At 38.5% G+C, this 21,214-nt stretch overlaps 1 protein-coding gene across 10 annotated transcripts; it reads right to left on the bottom strand.

Moving 5' to 3' along the window:
* Nucleotides 1-438: 438 nt before the first annotated feature.
* On the bottom strand, nucleotides 439-21,033 carry CRYZL1 (crystallin zeta like 1). 10 transcript variants are annotated; one of them, XM_084495937.1, is made up of 13 exons: nucleotides 20,926-21,033; nucleotides 20,687-20,800; nucleotides 17,126-17,203; nucleotides 16,545-16,617; nucleotides 15,849-15,893; nucleotides 11,908-11,976; nucleotides 9,809-9,942; nucleotides 8,899-9,010; nucleotides 4,491-4,589; nucleotides 3,700-3,821; nucleotides 3,087-3,206; nucleotides 1,507-1,543; nucleotides 439-862 (listed from the first exon to the last, which is right to left on the bottom strand). In XM_084495937.1, exons 2-12 carry the CDS (start codon nucleotides 20,750-20,752, stop codon nucleotides 1,535-1,537), a joined length of 927 nt encoding a protein of 308 aa, XP_084352063.1. In that variant the 5' UTR covers nucleotides 20,753-20,800; nucleotides 20,926-21,033; the 3' UTR covers nucleotides 439-862; nucleotides 1,507-1,534. The 10 variants fall into 10 exon arrangements, 8 of the variants coding, with proteins under 8 accessions (XP_084352063.1, XP_084352064.1, XP_084352065.1 ...); XM_084495938.1 differs by having other exon boundaries at nucleotides 1,507-1,565; nucleotides 3,109-3,206; nucleotides 20,926-21,029; XM_084495939.1 differs by having other exon boundaries at nucleotides 1,507-1,556; nucleotides 3,109-3,206; nucleotides 20,926-21,029.
* Nucleotides 21,034-21,214: the final 181 nt, after the last annotated feature.

The following is a 21,214-nucleotide window of genomic DNA, read 5'->3' as shown; positions in this document are numbered from 1 at the left end:
AAACAGATTTGAGCTATGATATGTATAGGACTGAGGTTAAAAAGGAGAAGTGAAAGTGCACAGAACACAAAAATCTTACTGGAAAGATATCAAAGAACATTATATAGCAGGACACATAAACTGCCTCAAACAGCTGAATCACACAATCGTAGTCCATAAGCTAATAAGTCAGGTTTACAGTCTCTGGTTGCTAAAATGAAGAGAATCAGCAGGGGGGGAACTCCCACTGTCAGTACCATCTCTCCCCTCTAGGATCTTTGCCAATCCTGATGGCTTGGCCACCCTGTCTTTCAATTATAGAACAATTTTAAACATGGATTGAAGACTTAAGTGTACTACAGACAGAGCTCAGCCTCAACATAGTCAAAAAGAAAAAGGAAACGTGAAGGGAATTATTGGTAGGGGCTGGAGAAGGGAGAACTAAAACAACCAAACCAGCATTTTTTTCCACTTTAATTTCTTATGGCTGAAAAACAACAAATGAGGTTGCACATAGATGTTACTGACATTTGTAAAGCAAGCAGGGCAGTCAAGATTTGTGTGTCAAGACTGTCTCTAGAAGTTGCTGATGGAAACATTTTACTTAACTGGATCCCAAAAAAACCCTTTGAAGTCTCAGGAACTTCACAGACCATTTGTACTGAGGTACAAAAGATCTTTAAATTCTGGTTACAGAATTATTTGAAAGTGTACACTCATTTACTTCTTAAATATATCATGTTTCTTTATCTTCCACAGGCTTAGAAATTGGGAAATTATGTGTCAGAACTGAATGACTTGTCTTTTTCTTGCTTGATTCTTCTGAACTATTTCCATAGAAACTTTGGCTTCATACAATGGGATCGGTTCATCCAGCTGAGGCCTAAAATGGAACAGTGTGTCAGATATATCTGATGGGCATGCTCAGGTCAACAGAAACATTCTAGGACTACTGCTGTAGACTTTACTTTCGCTATGCAAACTTTACTCCTTAAACACAATAAAAGTTTTATAGCTTTGCTTGAGTTTGCAGAAGAAAGAAAGAGCCTTAGAGCAAACAGGAAAGAGAAGTTTAATTAAAAGATATCCTTCTTACAGGGAAAAGGTGGTGGTGGAGAGGCTTTTGCTCAACAGTAATACTGTTGAGCATTAATAAAAGGATCTTCCGTTCCCACCTCATTATGGTTATCTTCCTATCTAGTGAAGCTGTCACTCTTACAAAGGAATATTAGACAAATCTATTGTCTTACACACAGCACCATTTCTCAGACACACTGCTGACCAGACAGATATATGCTCTTCCTCCACCAAGAAAAGAATGTGCTGCCTCTGTTAAATTGGCATCAGCAAAATCTGGGGTTTTACCCAATTTCCTTATGCTTAGCCTGCTATATTACAGACAGACCATAAACAGAACCACGTAAACTATTAGAGACATCTTTTCCTCAGCATCCCAATATACATTTACAGTACAGCACTGGCAAGAGATTACTCCAAAGGCTGAATAAAGAAAAATAATCATCTCACCTGAAAACACTACTTGATAATTTCTCCATTATGTCTTCTAAAATGCGTATCTAAGAGGTCTGTCAAGGTAGCAGCGTATCTACAGATAATACTTTGAACCATCAGGTTTATTGGTAAGAGTCATTATTTCTGATTTATTAACGTATCAGAAATAACCGTTCCTACAACAGCATGTAGAAATTAAATATAGAAAATATAACTTAAAATAAAGCAAAGGGTTAAAACAGACAAATGCAGTCTGCAGTAAGTACAACACTAATTAATCAGAATGATAACCACACTTTTTGTGCACAATAAAAATGACTGATTTTGGTAACAGCTAAACTATCCCTTCTATTCATAGAGAAATTAAAGGTAAAAATCATAATAAAATTGGAGTGTAGCAGAGCTTGTAAATTCTTGGAGCAACATTGTGCACTTTTAAGGATTCTAACACTTGTGTCAATGCAACAGATGATCCTCTATTTAGAGTGTATAATAAACTAAAAAAAAAAAAAGTTCCTTCCTTCATTTTAAGAGTAATATGGTTAACATTTGAATCTCAAGCTGTTTTAAAAAGTTATCATCTTGTGATTTCTTCAGAAACTATTCATGCCATAGACTCAGGAATTGCACAAGATGTAGATATCTAAAAGCAGATTTTTCCTATCAACTTTTAAAGCCTGTGGTGATAAAGCATACTGTTATTACTACAGATACCATGGGAGATGACAGAAAAAAAAAACCAACACACAGTTTTAGTCAGTTGTTGGTTTTTTTTTTTTTTTTTTTTTTAATATGTGGGTAACTACTTGGTAAGCATTCAACAAAAATACCAAAAGATTAAACCATTTATGATAACCTATATCCCATAAATAGTTCCTCGGTGTGCCTGACCTTGCCTAATCTGCTTTAGAGTTCAGTGGAGGAGGGAAGGGCTTCCCTGCAGTATAGTTAGTCCTTTCTCAAATATAATGACTAAATCCTCACCTGCCTCAGCTGTTCTGCTAAACTGCAAAAGTGATTCAGCAATTTCATAAGCTGCAGTGCAGAACAGGGAGGTTCCTTAAAGCCATAAAGAAACCTTCTATTACTTGAAGCAATCCACTGAAAACTGTCCTGCTAGCAACAAGCTCAGAGTCCAGCTCCTTTAGACCAAACACAGGTAATGCAAATGAAGGAGTCACTCCTGTCTCCACACCCACACCTTTGCTCAGTGACATGGTACATATATAACACAGCAAACAAGAGAAAGGTTATGAAGCCAAAATATTTTAACTTTTACAGTTAAACTGACTATATTCCAAAATCTTTATGTATAACGTAAACACCTGTAGAATTAAAGCTTCAATTAATTGGCTCAGTCTCAAACCAAAACACTACTTTCTTCAGAATGTGTTATGTTTCACCGTTACTTTTAATGAAGCGTGTACTTAGAAGGAAACCAGGACTTGCTTAGAACACAAACCTGTTATACTTCAGTTACACTGTAATGCTTAGCTGTGCTGATCTTTAGGTTACAGGTGTGAGTAGAAGAGAACGTGTTAGTTAATTTCTCTGTTACATTTTCAGCCATCCCTTAGCAGTCAGTATTCAGTTACCATCAAAAGGATATAGAGATACTTTCCTTGCTGTATGTTGGACAAGTTCCATATCTCATCATTCAGAAAGGAGACGGTGGCTCCTTTAAGAAACAAGGAATGGCTGTCTGGGGGATCCAGCTTAACCAAAATGAAGAGAAATATTTCATTATCTTTCCCTTTTCAAAAATAAAGTTAACCTTGGTTAACTTTTACGGTTATTTTATATTTACGGTTAAAAATCCACAAGCAAACAAACAAACAAAAAAACACAATACACCCTTTGACTATTCTTCAAACAAGTAAAACAAACTTGTAATATTTAGTTTTCAGGGATACTTTTCTGCCTGGCCAGTTTAATATTTTGAGCCAAACAAAATAGATCCTTTAATATTTCCTTGGTATAGCCAAGCTATTAACTTACTATGTTAGAGCAGACAGCCCCAAAATTGTCTCAGAGGAAAATAAAACGAAAAATATGAAAGCTGAATGCTTTCCATTTTCTGGATATGAAAGTTTTCTTAAGTAAAAATTGATGTCATCTAACAGTGGGGAGCCATTCAGCCACGGCAGAAGCTCAGACACATTCATATAGATAATGCGGTACAAACTAGTTTGCTGACAGTATCTTTACCTGAAGATTTCTTTCTGTTGTTATCCAATGCCCCCCAACACCGAGAAGAGTGATGATATCATGCTTATGAGGCAGCAACTGTGATTTTGAAGTCGATTCATCTTCAGCACTATATAATTTTACTGGAAAAAGAAAAGAACAAATACATTTGAGTTCAGAAGAAAGCAGTCACAGTTGAAAATGAAGTGCATCTCTTCCTGCACTGGAAACCATCTATCTTGGGATTCTTTTACAGTCTTAGGTCTTACAAAACAAGTTGGAAACTATGCATATGAATACACACAATCAATGAGGGCTCTTTGGAACAGCACTGTAATTCTGTCATGCTGTTAGCCTCATGAAAATACCTCAGAAAGCAGAAGATTCATAAAATTAAATATGTACTGCTTTTAAGACAGTGGAACTCTAAGAAGTTTTTTAATAATTTCATTTAAAAATAGTACCTTCAGACTTCTCAACTACGATGATTATTTTAGATTATTAAACTAAGGTAGCATAAACAACGATGTCATAGCCCTACTTTTAAAAACGTTTCTTTTCAGCTTTAAATAGAGAAATATTTCCGACAAATTTAGCAGCTGACCAACATTATTAGATACTTCCACTAGAGGGTGATATGAGGAGAGCTTAAGGAGATCTATTGAGTAACGTTACATGCATAAAATTATATGGGATCAAGCAGTTAAGTGTATAACTTCTGGGGTGATGCAGCTTCCACCTTTACTACTTGGAAACAATAATCAAAAACACTTAACGCTGCTCTGAAGACCAGGTTCTTGTGGGTTACTTACCTCCAGCATCTACTACAATATCCACTCCCAAGCCACCTGTTTCTTCCAAGCAGCTTTCTGCCACGTCTATCTTCCCGTTTGACACATCTATCACTCGGGCTAGACAAAGCAACACATTCAGTCAGTTGCAGTAAAAATATAGTTTAGATTCACAGCAGAAGAGTTCCTACTTTCTGTACGTGTTATGAGCAAGTTTACAGCTAAGCCAAAAAGCTAAGTCAACGTATTGGTTTTCATTTCCCAATACAGTGCAAAATCAACACCAAAAATAAGTATTAGATTAATCCAGAAGTAAAACTCCAGTCTGTTCCTGATTTTTGGCAGGATAAAGTATGCGGCTACAAGAATTAGAATCCTACTGTAAGGTCATTCTTTACTATGACTTTTTTCAAAAATAACAAGTTCTGGAGATAAGGAGGTACCTTATTTCATGTCTCCAACTTTCAAATCATCTATCAGACTGCTAACTGCAGCAGTAATGCATTGGGAGACTTTTACAAGCACAGCTTCCTTTCCTTACTTTACATAAACACCTCTTCTTGCTAATCCCTTGCAGAGCCCTAACCCTGCCACATCAGTGGGAAACAAAAAACCTGCTCTCCCTGACATGGAGTCCTGTCTCCCAGGTCAAAAGTAAACACATAAAAGCCCAATAAATTCAGTTGCTAATGAACCACTGACTTGACTGTTCTTATGAAGAAACTGATCATTAAAAGAATATTAATAAATACTCGTTTAATTTTTTCTCCAATGAAATCTTAAGATGCAGTCAAATCTCAGGCCAATCATTTAATATTATTCACCCAAATCAAGTTATTTGGACAAAACCCATACATTGTCATGATTTAGTAGTGATGTGATAGTCATGTTTCCTGTATGCAAATAAAAAACCATATGTCTTTTGTTATCAGTTTCCGCAGTGAAGAACTTAAAGTTATTTTCTCAACAAGGCAATTTGACATGGCGCAGAGAAAATCTATCAATGTAGTTTCACTTCTTAAGAACAATTTTGATTTAATAGACTAAAAATCTGACTATCAAAAGGAAATAGTTTAATCATTTCGGCCACTTTCTGATTTCTGTTTAGCAAAAATTCAGTTCGGTTACTTAAGTCAATCCAGCGGTTCAAACGGTATCCATCAAAATGCTGTTCAATTTCCTTCCCAGCAAAATGCTGCAACAATTTCTCTCCAGTACTTTCTTTTTTCGGTATGGAAAAGGCTGAGCATCAAGTTATATTATTTTCTACAGTCCTTTGTAATTTCTCCTAATTTCTCACAAAACATTTGTAAATTGGTTCAGTTTCTCCTTTTGTGACTTGCGCAACTTCTAAACTAACATTATTCTGACTGGCGAAAAGGCTTTCGTTTCTCTCTTCTTTCACTGCTGATGAGAAGCAGAAATACTAAGATTTCTACTGCTTGCTTCCAGAGTTTACTCTCACCCAGCAACATCAGCTACACAGTTTGAGAACTGCCATACAAAAGAGCTGCTACTTGGTTTACTGAGTGCAGTCAAGACAGCCACGAAATCTCAGATGAGTTCTTACCAGAAACATTCACTGAAAGCTCAATATTGGGTTTAAAACAAAAAACAAGACAAGACAAAAAAAAACAAAACAGAACAAGTGGGTAGTCTAGGGAGCAGAATAAATACATGTTTATGCGTATATGCATACAGGTGTATATGTATATGCCTTCTGTTCTCCACCAGCAACTTATCATATTATTTAATATTTGGACTCTAGTCTGAAACATGGACATCAGCATTTCAAAATTCATTATACTTCCCTCCTTCTTGTGCTACTACTGTATTTACTTCAGAGATTACTGAAGGCATGTGAAGGCCCCCTCCTGTTGGTTTAAATACAAATCCTTAAACATGAACTTGAACTTCTACTTCAGTCACACTCAAATGATGCCTCCTTTTCATGCTGTACTCAGGTTATATCTCTACTTGAAATCGAGTTGCAATTCAGAATTTCTTCCCTTAATGTCTATGTCCCCCAAACACTTGCAAAACTGCTAAACTAAACCCCTATGGTTGTCAAACAAGCACACACATGGGCTGTACACGCAACAGCCTTCTTACTACAAGAGGTGGTTGTTTCAACCATTTCACGAGGCAGTTATGACATACTGATAACACCAACTGTGGCTCACTGTCAGCTGATAGGCTGGTATTAAAAAACAAAAAGCCAGCAAGCAAACTCAAAACTGAAAAAACCTGCACCCACAGACATTAGAAGCAAGCCAGCTCAGCTATCTCTAGCAAGACTTGGACTACTTATTGCATCTATATTAGCACTCATATAACTTAAAAATGCTAGTAAAATGTATGCCATGCAAACCAAACTCATATTAGCCTACGCTGACAGGGTTAGGATAATAAAATTGCTGAGTCCTTTCTTCCCTATTAAAGTTCTCATCTCAGCAAAATGAATCCCATATTACAAAGTGAAATTTTAGAAGGTCTTTGGTATTTACTCTTTTACCCTGTTGCAGCTGGCATAACAAACCTCTAGATATTGACAGCATTCACAAAATGCTTTACGTTCTGGTGTCTGTAATGTCTTCTACTACAGTTTTAAAAAAAAAAAAAAAGACTTCTGAAATGAAAGGAAAAATAGCTATTTTTGTGAAGGTGAGAAAAAAAGGAGATGATATAAAAATCTAGATACAAGTCTGTAGGGTCTTTAAAGAAACGGTTACATTCCCAGCACAAAACTTTGTACTACACTGTTGAAGATCATTATGTTGGACAGCAAAAAATGTTTTTCTCCCTCTTATTGTGTAATAACCTCTGCACAGCACTCCACTTCCTGCCGCATTATCAGCGCTTCAGAGCTACTACTGGAAGAGAAAACACTCACTTGGTAGGCTGGAAGTGAATCACTCCCCAGCCCTGCAGATGTATGTGAATGTGCAGCCCCGGAATGCACATGCACACTGTGTTGTCTCTGTGCTTCCACTGCCAGTTCTGTTCTCAGGAGCCAGAAAGGAATCAAAATTGACAAGAACTCCGTTCTCTCAGTGTCTAAAGAGCAGCTCTCTGGCTTATTCCATCCCTCTGCTAGCTTACAATTCTGGAGCCAGCAGGGAGAACACAAGGACAATAGTATGTGCACCTGCGTAGCAGCAATGCCTGTTTTTAGTCACTCAGACCAAGAGACAGGATTTCAAAACTGCTGGTAATTCTCCACTTGGAAAACCAACTTTGTAAATAATTTTACTGCGCAAAACAACAAAGAGGAAAGGAGTCAGAGTCAGGGACAGTTAACCTTGACATTATCTTTTGAAATCAGATCTCATCTTAACTTGTACATATTTTGATGCAACTGTAACATCCGTAGATGTAACTGCATACACAAAGCTCCCCCTCATACTAGGCATTCTTACAACAACAGCCTCTACTTTTACATGTATTTCTTTAAATGACAAAAAAAACATACACTTAAAAATGTTAATTGTTTATTATACTGCGCAGTCTTTGCATTTTGAGGAGGAAGAAGAATCAGACACTAGTTTTAACCTTTCGATCGCTGTGCAGCAGAGTTCGTGGACTGCAATGAATTTGGATTTGCAACGCCATCTATTATTTTACAACAGTCTGGATAAAGAAATATTCTACTTTCCTCAACTCTACAGAATTGGATTAAAAAAAAAATTGGTCAAAAAAAGATGCCAATATATTTTACAGAGCCTTCTCCCATGTTTTAAATGGCACTGTTATTTATGACAGAGGAGGGACAAGACAAAAAATGTAATTAACAGGGTAGAAATAGAAGTCATAGATGAATGTAAGTATTATACCTAGTGCAAAGCTCATTTAGCAAATAGGAAAATCCAACAAAGCCTTTGAGCATCTGACTGCTGTAAAACATGCATCATTTTACAGTTACAACAGTACTTGAAACAGCTGCCACAGCTTGATAAAACACTATTAGAAGGAATTAGAGTCTGATTAATAATTTATCTCAAGTATATGATTGCATCTGAACTCTGACTCAGGTACACAGATTACAAACTGTGAGACTGGTGATTTAGTAATGCTTTCTTCTTGTTCACAGGAAACACTTTCAGAAAGTGAAAACATTTCTGAGTGGCTAGGCCAAAAGTCAGAACTAGAGCCCTAGTATGTGAGATGGAAAGTACTTAGAGACAGACATCACCAGAATAATGGATAACAAAGAATAAAATGCAAACCAACAAGAAAAATTCCATGAAATACACCCAAAAATAGAAGTTAAATAAGTATAAAGTACAAAATACATTTTAAAACTATTTAATTAGACTATTTATAAATTTGTATTTTAGTTTTCAGCTACTGAAATAAGCTTCTAGTTTAAAAATACATTTCAAGAAGTTCTCCTTAAGCATAAACTTTAGCACTGAAGAATGCAACCTACCCACAGCAGGTCTAAGCCTCTCCAGGAACTGCTTATCTTCAAGACTGTAGGCAGTAGATATCACTTTAGCTCCTCTGTGTTGTGCTAACTGAATAGTTATTGTACCAAATGGCTGAAGAAGAAAAGAAGGTAGATGGGCTTATTTACAGCGACAATTTGATGCACTCTGAGAAATGTTATATTGCAAAGGCCATTCAGGAGAAGAGTAACCAGAAGTGAACTTACTCCTTTAATAAAATTTGAACCAAGAATTTGAATATTCACAGATCTGCTTCTGTTTCAAATGAAGCCAAAAAAGTCTTTCCCTGTACTAGAAGCTAGGAACAATTTTTTAGGAGTTAACGAGTTCTCCTCTTCACCAAAATAGCTCAGATCCTATCTTAGAAACATAAGTACTGTAACTGCAATTGTAACTTCTAGCTTTTGGCTTGCTCCATTGTTGAAGGATGAAGTGGTACCAAGAAAACAGCTGCAGCTGCATTTACATTAACAAATCTTGGCTGTGGCAAGCTCCACATCTTCATTAGCAATAAAGACTGCAGTAATGCAAATGAAATTATTTATATCTGAGAGAAGCTGAAAAGCAGTGGTGGGAAAGGAATAAAAAATTAAGGCACTTTCCCCCAGTTACACCTGAAGGCTTAGGGTAAAACCCCTCAAAGTAAAAGAGCAGAAAAGAACTACCTCTTCACGACCCACACAACACGTAGAAGTTTATATTCTTGGCTCAGTATCCTATGTGGGAGGGCCCTTCCTACTAATCCATTAAGCTAAGGGTGCTGCCAGGAATAGAATAGAGAGTTCGATAAGTTTAGCATGTTGTAAGAAATCCAGTGTTTCTGGTGATATGACAGTTATTTACAGCAGAGGCAATCTGTATCAAAATTGTTACTGCACAGTTGTTACCTACACTTGCTCCATCCATCACAAGGACACTTTTTCCAGGGGAGACTTGGGAAAGGTAGTGTAAAGCTGTGTATGCTCGGACGCCGTCACGAACAGTCCCTGCTGCTTCAACCCAGCAAACTTTTTCTGGTTTACGAACTGTTTTGGGGGAAAAAAAAAAACACAACACAAAAACAGATGGGAAAAACCAGCCAGTCCCCAACATTTCAATCTGAATGATTTTTAGGCTTCATCAGTTTCTAGAACATGAAAGAGAATTATACAAGTCATATCACCTATAAATGTAATTATAATCTATTGCACAAAGGCAATATTCCAATGTTGTGGCTCGTGGCAGCGTTAGAAGGACTGCATGAACTCGAAGTGGAAAAGGTGATTGTTAATATTGAGAATAATCAACTTGCTTCTGCAGTACCCTTGTGAGCACATTCACGTACAAGTCCAGCATTTAAACAGGAAAAAAGAAAAAAGACCCACTCCTACCATAACCACCTGACAGAAATAATCTGAGGAGGTCTCTTCACAAGGAGGATTCTGATACTGAGAACATACAATGCAAGTTCCACCCCATGAGTTCATAATTCTTTCTCTACAGGTTATAATCTTCTCTCTACTTCATAATCCATGGGTATAAACAGCTTCTGGAGGTTATAGCACATTCTGAGAGAAATGAAGGTCAAGATAACATTATTTGTCATCTATTTTCTGTTGTCTCTATCTACAGGAGAAAGTGTTTTCCCATTCTATCCACATGCTTAAACGCCTGGGGAGGTAAAATTAGCAAACAGCTTTGTCAGCTAGAAGTCCTGAGTTCAAGTATCATTTTTAATGTACGCAGTTTACATGATTTAGCAGACAGCTTGATACTAAGCAAAAAAAAAAAAAAAGTCTGTCACAGAACTGAATAAGCAAGCACCAGCTTCTTATGGCACTGGAAAGGAATAATGGAAGAGTCTGGTCTGCCTTTAAGCCTAAAAATTGGCAGTTTAGCCTGAATCAGGGGAGCTACATAGGACCATAAGCAATGCAATCACCTCGAATCATTTATCTATGTGCTGGGAAAAAAAATTATAGGGATTATCATCAGCATCAATACTTGTACCAGCTGATACTGCTAAGCACAAAGTAAAGTACTGAAGGTTTTAAAAAAGTCAGAAACATTTTCTGCCTATAGCTAATCGTAAATATATTTATAAGCACACATCTTGGGATTTGTACTTTGAAATGTTAGAAAGAACAAATGTTTTTCATCCCCATGAGTCCACAGCTTCCCTTTCAAAATCTGCCAAAGCTAGTCAGGAAGACTTCATTTTCAAACAAGTATTGTTTATGTTGAGTTATGCCTCGAATATATTAAAAACGACAGCATGGAAAAGAACCTTTTGACTTATTTTAAACAGCAAAAGAAGGGATTTAGTATTGGCATAAACAAATTTAAAGGAGTCCTCTCTTAACTGTAGAAGTTGAATCCACGGACAGTCACAGAAGCACAAACTAATTTGAGCAAGAGTAGCTTACTCAAAGGGATACAACAAGCAGTCAGGAGAAGCACAGACTCCCAAATTCAGTATTCTATACATTAAGGCACTCTAAGCCCAGGAAAGGGAAACTGGAAAGTTACAATAGCTGAGAAGAAAGTTTCAATACGGGGTTTTCCCTGATCCTCAATCCCTGAAAATTCCTTTCTCCACCTTCCGGTCTGCTGATTTTACCCCATCTGTTAGTTCAGTCATAAGTGATGTTCCTGAATTGGGTCAAAGTGAGGAAAATTTCTTATTAAATTTTTTGTCAGAGGAGGTGAGAACAATGGAGAAAAAAAAGCGAAGCAACAAGAAGGGAAGTTAGAAGGAAATAAAAAAAGATGAGTCAGCTTGCATGGTTTAGACAAAACATTAACCCCTTAAAAGATAACAGCAAATAAAAAGCCTTTGAGGTACATGGCATTCAAAACTTTTATGAATCGGTGGAGTAGACAGGATGTCTGAACACTGCCACACAAGTTTGCCCCAAAGTCCAAGTGACTTAACTCCCTAGTACTAAAGCGAAACCAAATTCTAAAGGTACAGTAAGTGTAAATATTAGCAAAACACGTGAACTACATACCCAAATAATGCTCATGAACTAGAACAACTTCACAAAGGCCAGACTCTTCAGAATCCAGGGGCAAAATTCCTGAAAAAAAATTAACACAGACCTTTAATTTCAAGCAAGCCTACAATATAACCAAAACAAGCTCCTAATGAAATTTTTAGTCCCACTAGGCCCGTGGATCAGTTGCCCTCTTGTCAGGTTTATGACAGGTTAAGAGAACTTGACAAGGTAACTCCTTGTCACAAGATGGTTCCAGAGGTGCTCCAAACAACACTTCAAGGTTGGGTGGATAAAAAATGGGGACACTACTGAAAGACTTTCACTACTGGCACCCTTGATTTTTGTCAGGTTATGTCTGAACTCATTTCACACTTCTCTCACTGATTAGTGCTCCACTTTCTGCTCTGGACCACGGCTAACAAGAAAGAAAATTGAGCTCTAATGTTGCAAATGGGCACAGACCAAGCTACGTTACAGCTACAGGCACTAGAACAGAAGACTAGAGGTAAGCACGTTGATAATCCTTAGCAAATCTGGCTGCTATTTCCGCTGCTCTTTCACAACTCCCATTCAAAACCATGTGCTGCAATATACATCTGCAGCTCTTTCAAGGCTTTTTCTCTGGAACAGCAACAATAAAAAGCTCCAAGTAGCTATCTACAGCTGCTGTTATGCAATTAGGAAATAACGCAAGAAGGGCAAGAATCTCAGAACACACTTTCTTACAACATCACGGACAATTCGATTTTACTTTCACACTTAGTCATCCTCTAATTTAATGTACAAAATATTAAGAAATATAAAGAATGCCCCTAAGAAATATCTTCTATCCTAAAGCATCGCTGATGATTAATACAGTATCATACTCCAAAGGAAGATATTTTTATAGTAAACTGTAATATAGTTTGTTATATAGACTATAAACTATAGAATATATCTTTATAGCAAACTATAATAGCCTTGGCACCTAAAACAGTTTGCATTCTAACATCTTAGAGGAAAAAAAAAAAAAAAAGAGCAGAATGAATATTACATGAAGACATCTCTTTTCTAAACAGATGAAAAAAGTTAGGTACAAGCTGCATTATGTTCTAACACTAGAGACTCTAGTATGTTACAGCCTCCGAGGAGTCATTATACATCGCTGTCAGCTTGCATTGATTTCAGGGTCTCTAAAACCATTCAGAAGAATGACCCTTATGCTGAGCATAGGAGATAACGGCATCTTAAAGAACTGTGCCCTTGACCTTCTTAAGCCAGTACACCTCATAATGCCTCCAGAAGCTCCAACATTAAGCATAGACCTTTATTTTCTATTTGCTATACACATCAAGCATTTGACACGAGTACAAAATCAGATTTTTCACCTTATTTGTCAGAAATACTTCACATAGCATAGGGCTTTCATGCATTTATTTATTTAGTAATGAGGCACGGAGAAGAACTGACACTCAAACTGTCTAACCATCATAATTTCTAAGCAGATACATATTATATTTAGGTACGTGTCTCCAAGTATTTACAGCTGATTTAGCTCTCCAGATAATTTCCCCTGCACTCATTTTAATGAGCAACATGGTATAACTGATTGCTGAAAGATGCTGAGAGCAACAAACAAAGCTGACATTTTTGATTCCTTGTCAAGTAGTATCTCAAAATGGCAGGTCTGAGGTTATACTCCTGCATATATCTTAACCAAACAGAAAGCTGTATTTAAGAGAATACGCTACATAGACAAAGAAATCTCTTCTGGAAGGTAAAAGAAGGATCAGGGAAAAAACAAACAATCAAACAAAAAAAAAACAAGAACACCTTTAACAGGGAGAAACAATTCTTGGTATGATTTTAGCTATAGATTAAAGAATTAACACACCAGCTAGTTCCAGTGAACACAGTATTATTTTCACATGAAAGAGAAGATTTCTAAATGGGAACTGTGTTACCACATTATTACTGTTACACTCAGTAAGATGTATATACCGGGGCCGTATTCTTTGACAGAAGGACAAGCTTCTTGGTAAAATTTAAGTGGATGTGTTTCTGACAATTATTTTGGGACAGTTTGATGTTATTAAGCACACAGGTAACCAAATCAGTTGGCAGTTGCTCATTTTCTTTTGAAAGTGCTCATTCATCAATTACAAATAAACTCTCACCAGCAATAACTGGGAAGCGTGCCTGTCAGGAAAAATTTACTATAGAAAAGAAACATTTCACTCCTGTGTTTTGTCTTTATAGCAATCATATTGGATACATAAGGATGAACAGGAGTTTGAAAGGAAATGCAAAGAGATACCAGTATTTCAGAAAAAGAAACGTGGGTTTTCTTTCTTTCAGGGTTAAAGTTTTTAATGCTGTTTTCTTTATCTTTCTCTTTCCACAACTGTAATTCCAATTATTCTGTACCTGAATTTGCAAACATTCAGTATTCAAGAGTAAAAAAAAAAAACAACAGAGAACTTGGACAAACCCAAAACCCAGGCAAAATGAATCTCTCCTTTTCTCGCAACCCAAGTATGGATTCCATGACTGATTCCTTTCCCTTAATGTCAGACTTACAACTACTCCCACTCAGAATGCTACTTAGCACTCTCAGGTCCACTGACAGGTTTTCAGAGGTGTATTTTTCCACTTAATTACTTACTGAAACTGTATTCCCTCAGCTACAACAGAAGTTGATTGAAACAAGTGTTATTTTAAAATATTCAACAGATGGAGCATGTCAGGTATCCATCCAAATGAGCAATACTGTTCACAATAACGATACTATTCATAATTTAAACTTATTCATGTGCAAGACTTGAAAATGCTTGGCCATAACTGTCCTACTTTATTAAACAAAGTAAAGCCATTTCTGCACCCCATAAAATGGAATAGTAATTCCAACCTGCAAGGATTACACTTTCTGTGGTGAGTAAATAACAATGATTGCTCATCTCATTCTGCTAAATTTGAAGCTAATGATACGAAAGGTCTGCCAAAGTTCCAGCAGGAAAAGCCCCTAACACTTTCCATGTGATTGATCTAGAAGTCTGTTTTCAACAAGAAAACCCAAACAAACAACAGAAGTACAGTGATTACCACTTGCCCATCTGATGGGCTTCTCTGCCAACAATCTTACAGCAGGATCAGAAAACACAGGCTCCCTACAGTAAAGTTTGTGGGGAAAAAAATCTACTCTCATGAGCAGAATAAAAAAAATATTCTCATCTGCAGTAAAAATGAAGATTCTAGGAAATAAGCAACTTGAACCAGTGTTGCCTTTTAAATGTGGCCTTGTAGCAAATGTAGCAAGCTACCTGAGCACATTTCTTTACTTTCATCAGCTCACAAAATCCACTAAAACTGGTGGATCTACTTGCATATTCAAGTTACGACCACTCAATTTCTTCACTCAATCAAGAACTGATGTGATTTAGAAGACACTGAACAGCCTTGTATGCTTGCAGAAGAGATTCATCACTAGCAGTTAAAGGTGTATTTTTAATATCATCCTCCAGAAGGCAGGAAATACAAGCCTAGACTTTGTATCACACAGAAAAATCAAAAGATACGCATTAATTACATCAAGGAGGTGTTACAACTACAGACTGCTGTTGATTTATTCAGATGATTGCCTCTAGATTACCCGGTTTGCATGGCTAATAGGACAAGTATATTCCTTATACACGAATATACATGCCTAGTGTATATTTTTGTAGGTTCGGTGAATGCTGTAGGACTATGATAGATGACATTAACTGGGAACCCAAACTTCTTATAACCAAAAACCTTCCCTAGGAGAACACTTTTGGTGAAAATTTTCATTTATAGGTGCTTATTCATGTGACGCCAGTTAGAAATTTCAAAATACACCTTCAATTGTAGCTTTAGCAATGACTATAAGCTCAGCCATTCATTATAAAAAGATTAATGATTGTGTTAGTTGAGAAAGCAAACAAGTGTTAGCTTACCTACTACTTCATCATCCGGCTGAAAAAAGGACACCTTTCTTCCAACTGGTAAAGAATAGAGGAATATGAGGAAAAAAGGTATGGACAGAAATGTTTACAGATGAAATTAAGCATGCATTGAAAGTGCTGTTTATCACTAGCTCATAAAATTCAATAAACCCTGCTAGTGAAAAATGTATGTTGCCTGTTAAACATGCACATACCGAAAGAGAATCTTTTACTCCACTAAACTTTGGCACCCCATCCACAAACAGTTACATGCAAGCACACACACGTACATGCATTTGAAAGATCGAGGCTTTAAACTACGCATCAAAGATGGATAAGCAAATGAAACACTGCAGGAATTCCTGAATGCCTTCACTATTCCAACAAGAACTTTTTACAAATAAATTAAAGGTTATTACAGCATGTGGAGATAAGATCTTAAGATCTTTGTATATTTCATTTAGAAAGCTGCTGTGCATTTTTTTTCAAGCGCTCTGAACAGATAAGCAAGCACTACAGCTCAGTTCCTTCACTTTCATTTCAGTATCATTACTAATTTAGGGAAAGCCTCGTTACAAAAACAAATTCTAGTTCCTACTATTAAATGTGTAGCATGCAAACACTATTTGTTCTGGATTACCAGAACAAATTCTGTTTTTTTGTTCGATTCTTGCTCCATGCACTCACAAGACAATTGTACTAACTTACCTTCTAATACAATTCCAGAAATTTCTCGACCAACAGGTAAAAGATCCTTCTCCATTTTCATTTCTGACAGTAGCTACATGAAAATAATGGTTATAACTTCCTGCTATCACCAAGACTCGAACTATGCATGTTTATTATGATCTTACAGTGTTTGATATTCACAACAGGAAAATTGGGCCACTACCAAATGGGGGGAGGAGCAGGTACCCATTCCTCATTTAATATTAAAACTTGTCTTTATGTATTTAAATTTAGAAGCATATAAAGAAAAAATAAAAACAGTCATTAGCTGACAAGCCAAACTAGGACTTAGTCAGTGTGCAGAGGATGATAAAAGGGTTTTGCTGGAAGAGCTCGCAAGTGACAACTGATCTTTCTCCATAAATTAGGAACCAAATCACAGGTGCCTTTTATTTAAAGAGATATAAGAATACCACATCAATCCAGTGCCCTGTTTCTCAGTGGTAACGCCATATCCTCAGATAATGGATTTCTGCCAGGTACCAGATAAGGCACTGGCTTAGAACTTCAACGGAAACTGTAAACACCCCTGGCTTTCACAAAAAAAAATAAGCAAATACCTTTGTATCTATCCAGCTCAGCGCACAGGCTCTAACTTGTACTTTCACATCATTGTCTCTTGTAGGATGAAGGTTTTCCTAGGACAAATTTACAGACGTTATACAAAGCAACATGAATGTGCCAGTAGAATCCTCTCAAGCTCTTGAAAGCACTTTCCCACAGTCTTTTAGATCGTCTTGTAGTCAGAACAAGAATTTGTTTTCAATGAAAAAAGAAACTGATATTGCAGTAGATTTAAAACATCAGTTTGAGCACATAGAATCATGAAGGTTGGAAAAGACCTCCTAGATCATCTGGTCCAACCATTCCCCTACTACCAGTGTCACCCACTAAACCATGTCCCTAAGTACCACGTCCAACCTTTCCTTAAACATCCCCAAGGACGGTGACTCTACCACCTCCCTGTGCAACCCCTTCCAATGCCTGACTACTTTTTATGAGAAGAAATGCCCCTTAATTTCTAACCTGAAACTCCCCTGGCACAACTTGAGGCCATTCCTTCTAGTCCTATCACTGGTTACCTGTGAGAAGAGGCCGACCCCCAGCTCCCCACAGCTTCCTTTCAGGTAGCTTCAGAGAGCAATAAGGCCTCCCCTGAGCCTCCTCTTCTCCAGACCAAACAACCCTGGTTCCCTCAGCCGCTCCTCACAGGACTTGTGCTCCAGGCCCCTCACCAGCTCCGTAGCCCTTCTGTGGACACGCTCCAGGGCCTTGATGCCCTCCTTGTAGTGAGGGGCCCAAAACTGAACACAGTACTCGAGGTGCGGCCTCACCAGAGCTGCAGAATAAAATCACCTCCCTGCTCCTGCTGGCTATACACACTATTCCTGATGCAAGCCAGATGCTGTTGGCCTTCTTGGCACAAAAATTTGGGCGTTTCTGCATTGGCCGGGAATCGAACCCGGGCCTCCCGCGTGGCAGGCGAGAATTCTACCACTGAACCACCAATGCCAGATACAATATATACATTGCTGCTACAAACTGACCACCCTGCTGAAACTCCATTAAAGTTATTTGTCTTTTATGCTCCTGCACGTTAAATATCACAGCCTTACCTGAAAGAGTTACACTATGTAATTCCAACTATATTTTAATATTAAAATAAGTTAATAAGTTAAAAATATATTACGTTTTGAGAGAATTTTGACACGAGTGTCTGAGATACTGCGCTGTCATACTGAGGTAAATATTCAAGTAGTCCCAGTGATGTCAAAGAAACTGCACCACTAAGGACTGCTGTTGAGCCCCACAAATGATGGACATCTCACATACAAGAATATTCTACTAATGAAGCCTTCCCTTACTATCCCAACTTCTGTTTCTGGGACCGATACCTGAAATGATTTGAAGCAGCTGAAGCAGCTGCTAATTTAAAGTATTTAAATAGCTAAATTGAGTTCTGGACTGGTGACTCCCCAGTTTTTGAAGAGATACCTCAGGTACTAGAGGCAAAATCAACTATTTCCAGGTTATACTGTGGCCTGTAATGTCTGTTGGAGGCAAAATGAAACAATTACAAGAAAGTCATGAGAGCTTAGTTTCTACTTCTAAAGTCAAGACATCTTCTCTAAGTGTTTAAGCTTTCCTTCATCTGTTCTTTAAAACTGTTCCCAACAAACAGCTGTTGCTTTTCTCCTAGGCTTAGCAACGTGAAGGGGAACCTCTGTGTGAGGAATGCTGAGATGAACTTTTTCTCACCCCAGCTGAGCTAAACACATGGTGTTCCTTTAAAATTGGAAGGCATTTTGCCAATCGGACTGACCTCCTGCTCCTCAAACAAACCAAAGTGGATTCTCGCTCTTGGTTCCACAAAACAGCCTAGCCTGTAGGCTGATGAACTACATGAATACTGCATCTCTGGTTAAAATAACCCCCCCAACACTTATAATCTAAGGGATTTATGCAAATTCAAGCTTATATATTCTTTGGAAATATCTTTTTAGTATACATAGCTCAGTGAGCCTAAGTACTGCTACAATGCACATAACAAAACTGCTTTTTTTTTTTTTTTTTTTTTTTTTTTTTGGTAAAAGGATACAAGAATACAAGCCTTAGGAACAAAAAGAGACAACAAAATGTTTGTGCTGTTAACTGGCTCCTGAATTCGTAACTTAAAATGCCAATATTACAATTTGACCAATCTCCGCATAAGGAAGGTTTGCTATTCTTCATCCAAGCCCCTCATTTTCCATTAACCAACTGCTGTTCCATTAATAGCTCTTTGGTCAACTGGCTCTCCTTTTCCTCATTTTTTCAATATTTATTTCAATTTAAGATCAGGATCCCGTAGTATTGGGTGTTATACAGACACCTGCAGGATCAGTTCCTATCTGAAGAGCTTTCAATAGGCAAGTGCTCAGACAAAGAATATACCCAGGAGTGCAGTTCAAGATCTAATTTAGCATACCTAAGACTGTACCAGAGCTGCCTGGCCTGCCTGCTGCCAGCATCTACATATTCCCAGCCCCTCCTCCACGCTGGAGCTAGCAGTTGTGAAGCCATCACACAGATGTGAACTAATCTCTAAAAAATTACTAGCTCTCAGTTGGACACGTGGGCTGATCTACCTCACCTTATTGCTGCATGACTCTTAGAGCCATTGAAAGGAAGAGAACAAAGCCGTGCCGCTGAGGGGTGATCAAGCCTTTTCTGCAAAAGCACAATTTAATAATCAGCTTAAGTGGATTTAGGATAGTTCCCTGAATATGCATCTTGGCAGTATCACAATCGGCCATCTTATTGCATCCTTCTCTTCAGGCAGTTCAGCAAACGTGCCTCACTTCTGTGACTTTACAGCGATTCAAGCAAGAGTCACACCAATACTACATCATTTCATTTTGATATGTGGCTTATAGGTATACCGAGCTATCTATATTACATAGGTATACATTAGTTTCTTTTATACATCTAAGAGATTCACTTAAAAACACAGGTTCACATCCTCAAAACCATGTAAGCGTTCTTCTACTGTTCAGACACCCATACTGCATCAACACACACTTGTTGACATCCTATTTTAGCCTTACGCCACCAATTTGTGTACGCTTAGCCAATTAATGTTTACATCAAACAGAGAAAGGCTCTTCAGTACAATAGTTTCAACTGCGTTTGATGGAAAACTAGTTGTCTCCTTGTTCCTTCAAGCTGCAGGAAGATGCACTGTGCTTTCAATCTTTACCAAGAGCAAAGAACTTGTGAGAGGAGAGAAAGTTAATGGTAGAATCTTTTCAAACACAGTAAATTTCTCAAGCTCTACTTCTACTTTTTCAGTGATCAGAAAGTCCAGTCAAGGGACATGCATGAGTATGGAGCCAGAGGTTATTTATTTTATGCTCAAAAAAGCCATTTTTAAAGCATAGTCACCAAAACTAATATATAAAATATAGTCTACCATTGGTCTGGCCAAGTGCTGCGCCACGCTGGTACGATATTCCTGCCCTACCTTCCCTCACCTGCCTGTCTGTCACTAATTCACGCCTAGCGAAGCGCTGGGTGATCTTACACCCTTGTGGCACCCAGCCAGGGTCTCCGGGCCCTGCAGGACGAGCCGTGGCACTCACTCTTTCCTGGAAGACAAAGGTCAGCTCCTCCCCAGGTGCCTTCTGCTGACAGAACAAGGCCTTCATCGCCACGCGGGACAGGGCACGGCAGCCACACCGTGCCTGGCGCGGTACCTACGAAGGAAACGAGTTAACCGGAGCTTTGTGCTGTTAAGCAGAATGCGAATTTCTTGCAAGCAACGTGAGGCCTGTGAGCTCAGGGCAGGTGTAGGCGGGGGGGGGTCGCCCAGCGCGCCCACCTCAGCCAGCGGCAGCCAAAGGCTCAGGGCGAGGCGGCCCCGGGCGGCGGCAGGCTCCCGGGCGCCGCTAGGCCGCGAGCGGCGGTTGCCATGGCAACGCGAGGACTTCCGCCTCGCTCCCCCCCTCGGGCCCCGCCCCGCCGCGCGGCGATTGGTGGAAGCGGCTGCCGCTCGGCGTAAAAGCGGGGGTGCGATTGGTTGAGCGGGCTGTCGCTCAGTGCCGGGGGGGAGGAGCTGCCCGCGCGGACTACATAACCCAGCAGGCGGGGTCACGGAGAGCGCCGCAAGA

This window comes from Aythya ferina, assembly GCF_964211825.1.
Source record: "Aythya ferina genome assembly, chromosome: 1".
Lineage (NCBI taxonomy): Eukaryota > Metazoa > Chordata > Aves > Anseriformes > Anatidae > Aythya > Aythya ferina.
Note: the sequence above shows the minus strand (reverse complement) of the source record. Positions and strands in the feature narration are given on the sequence as shown.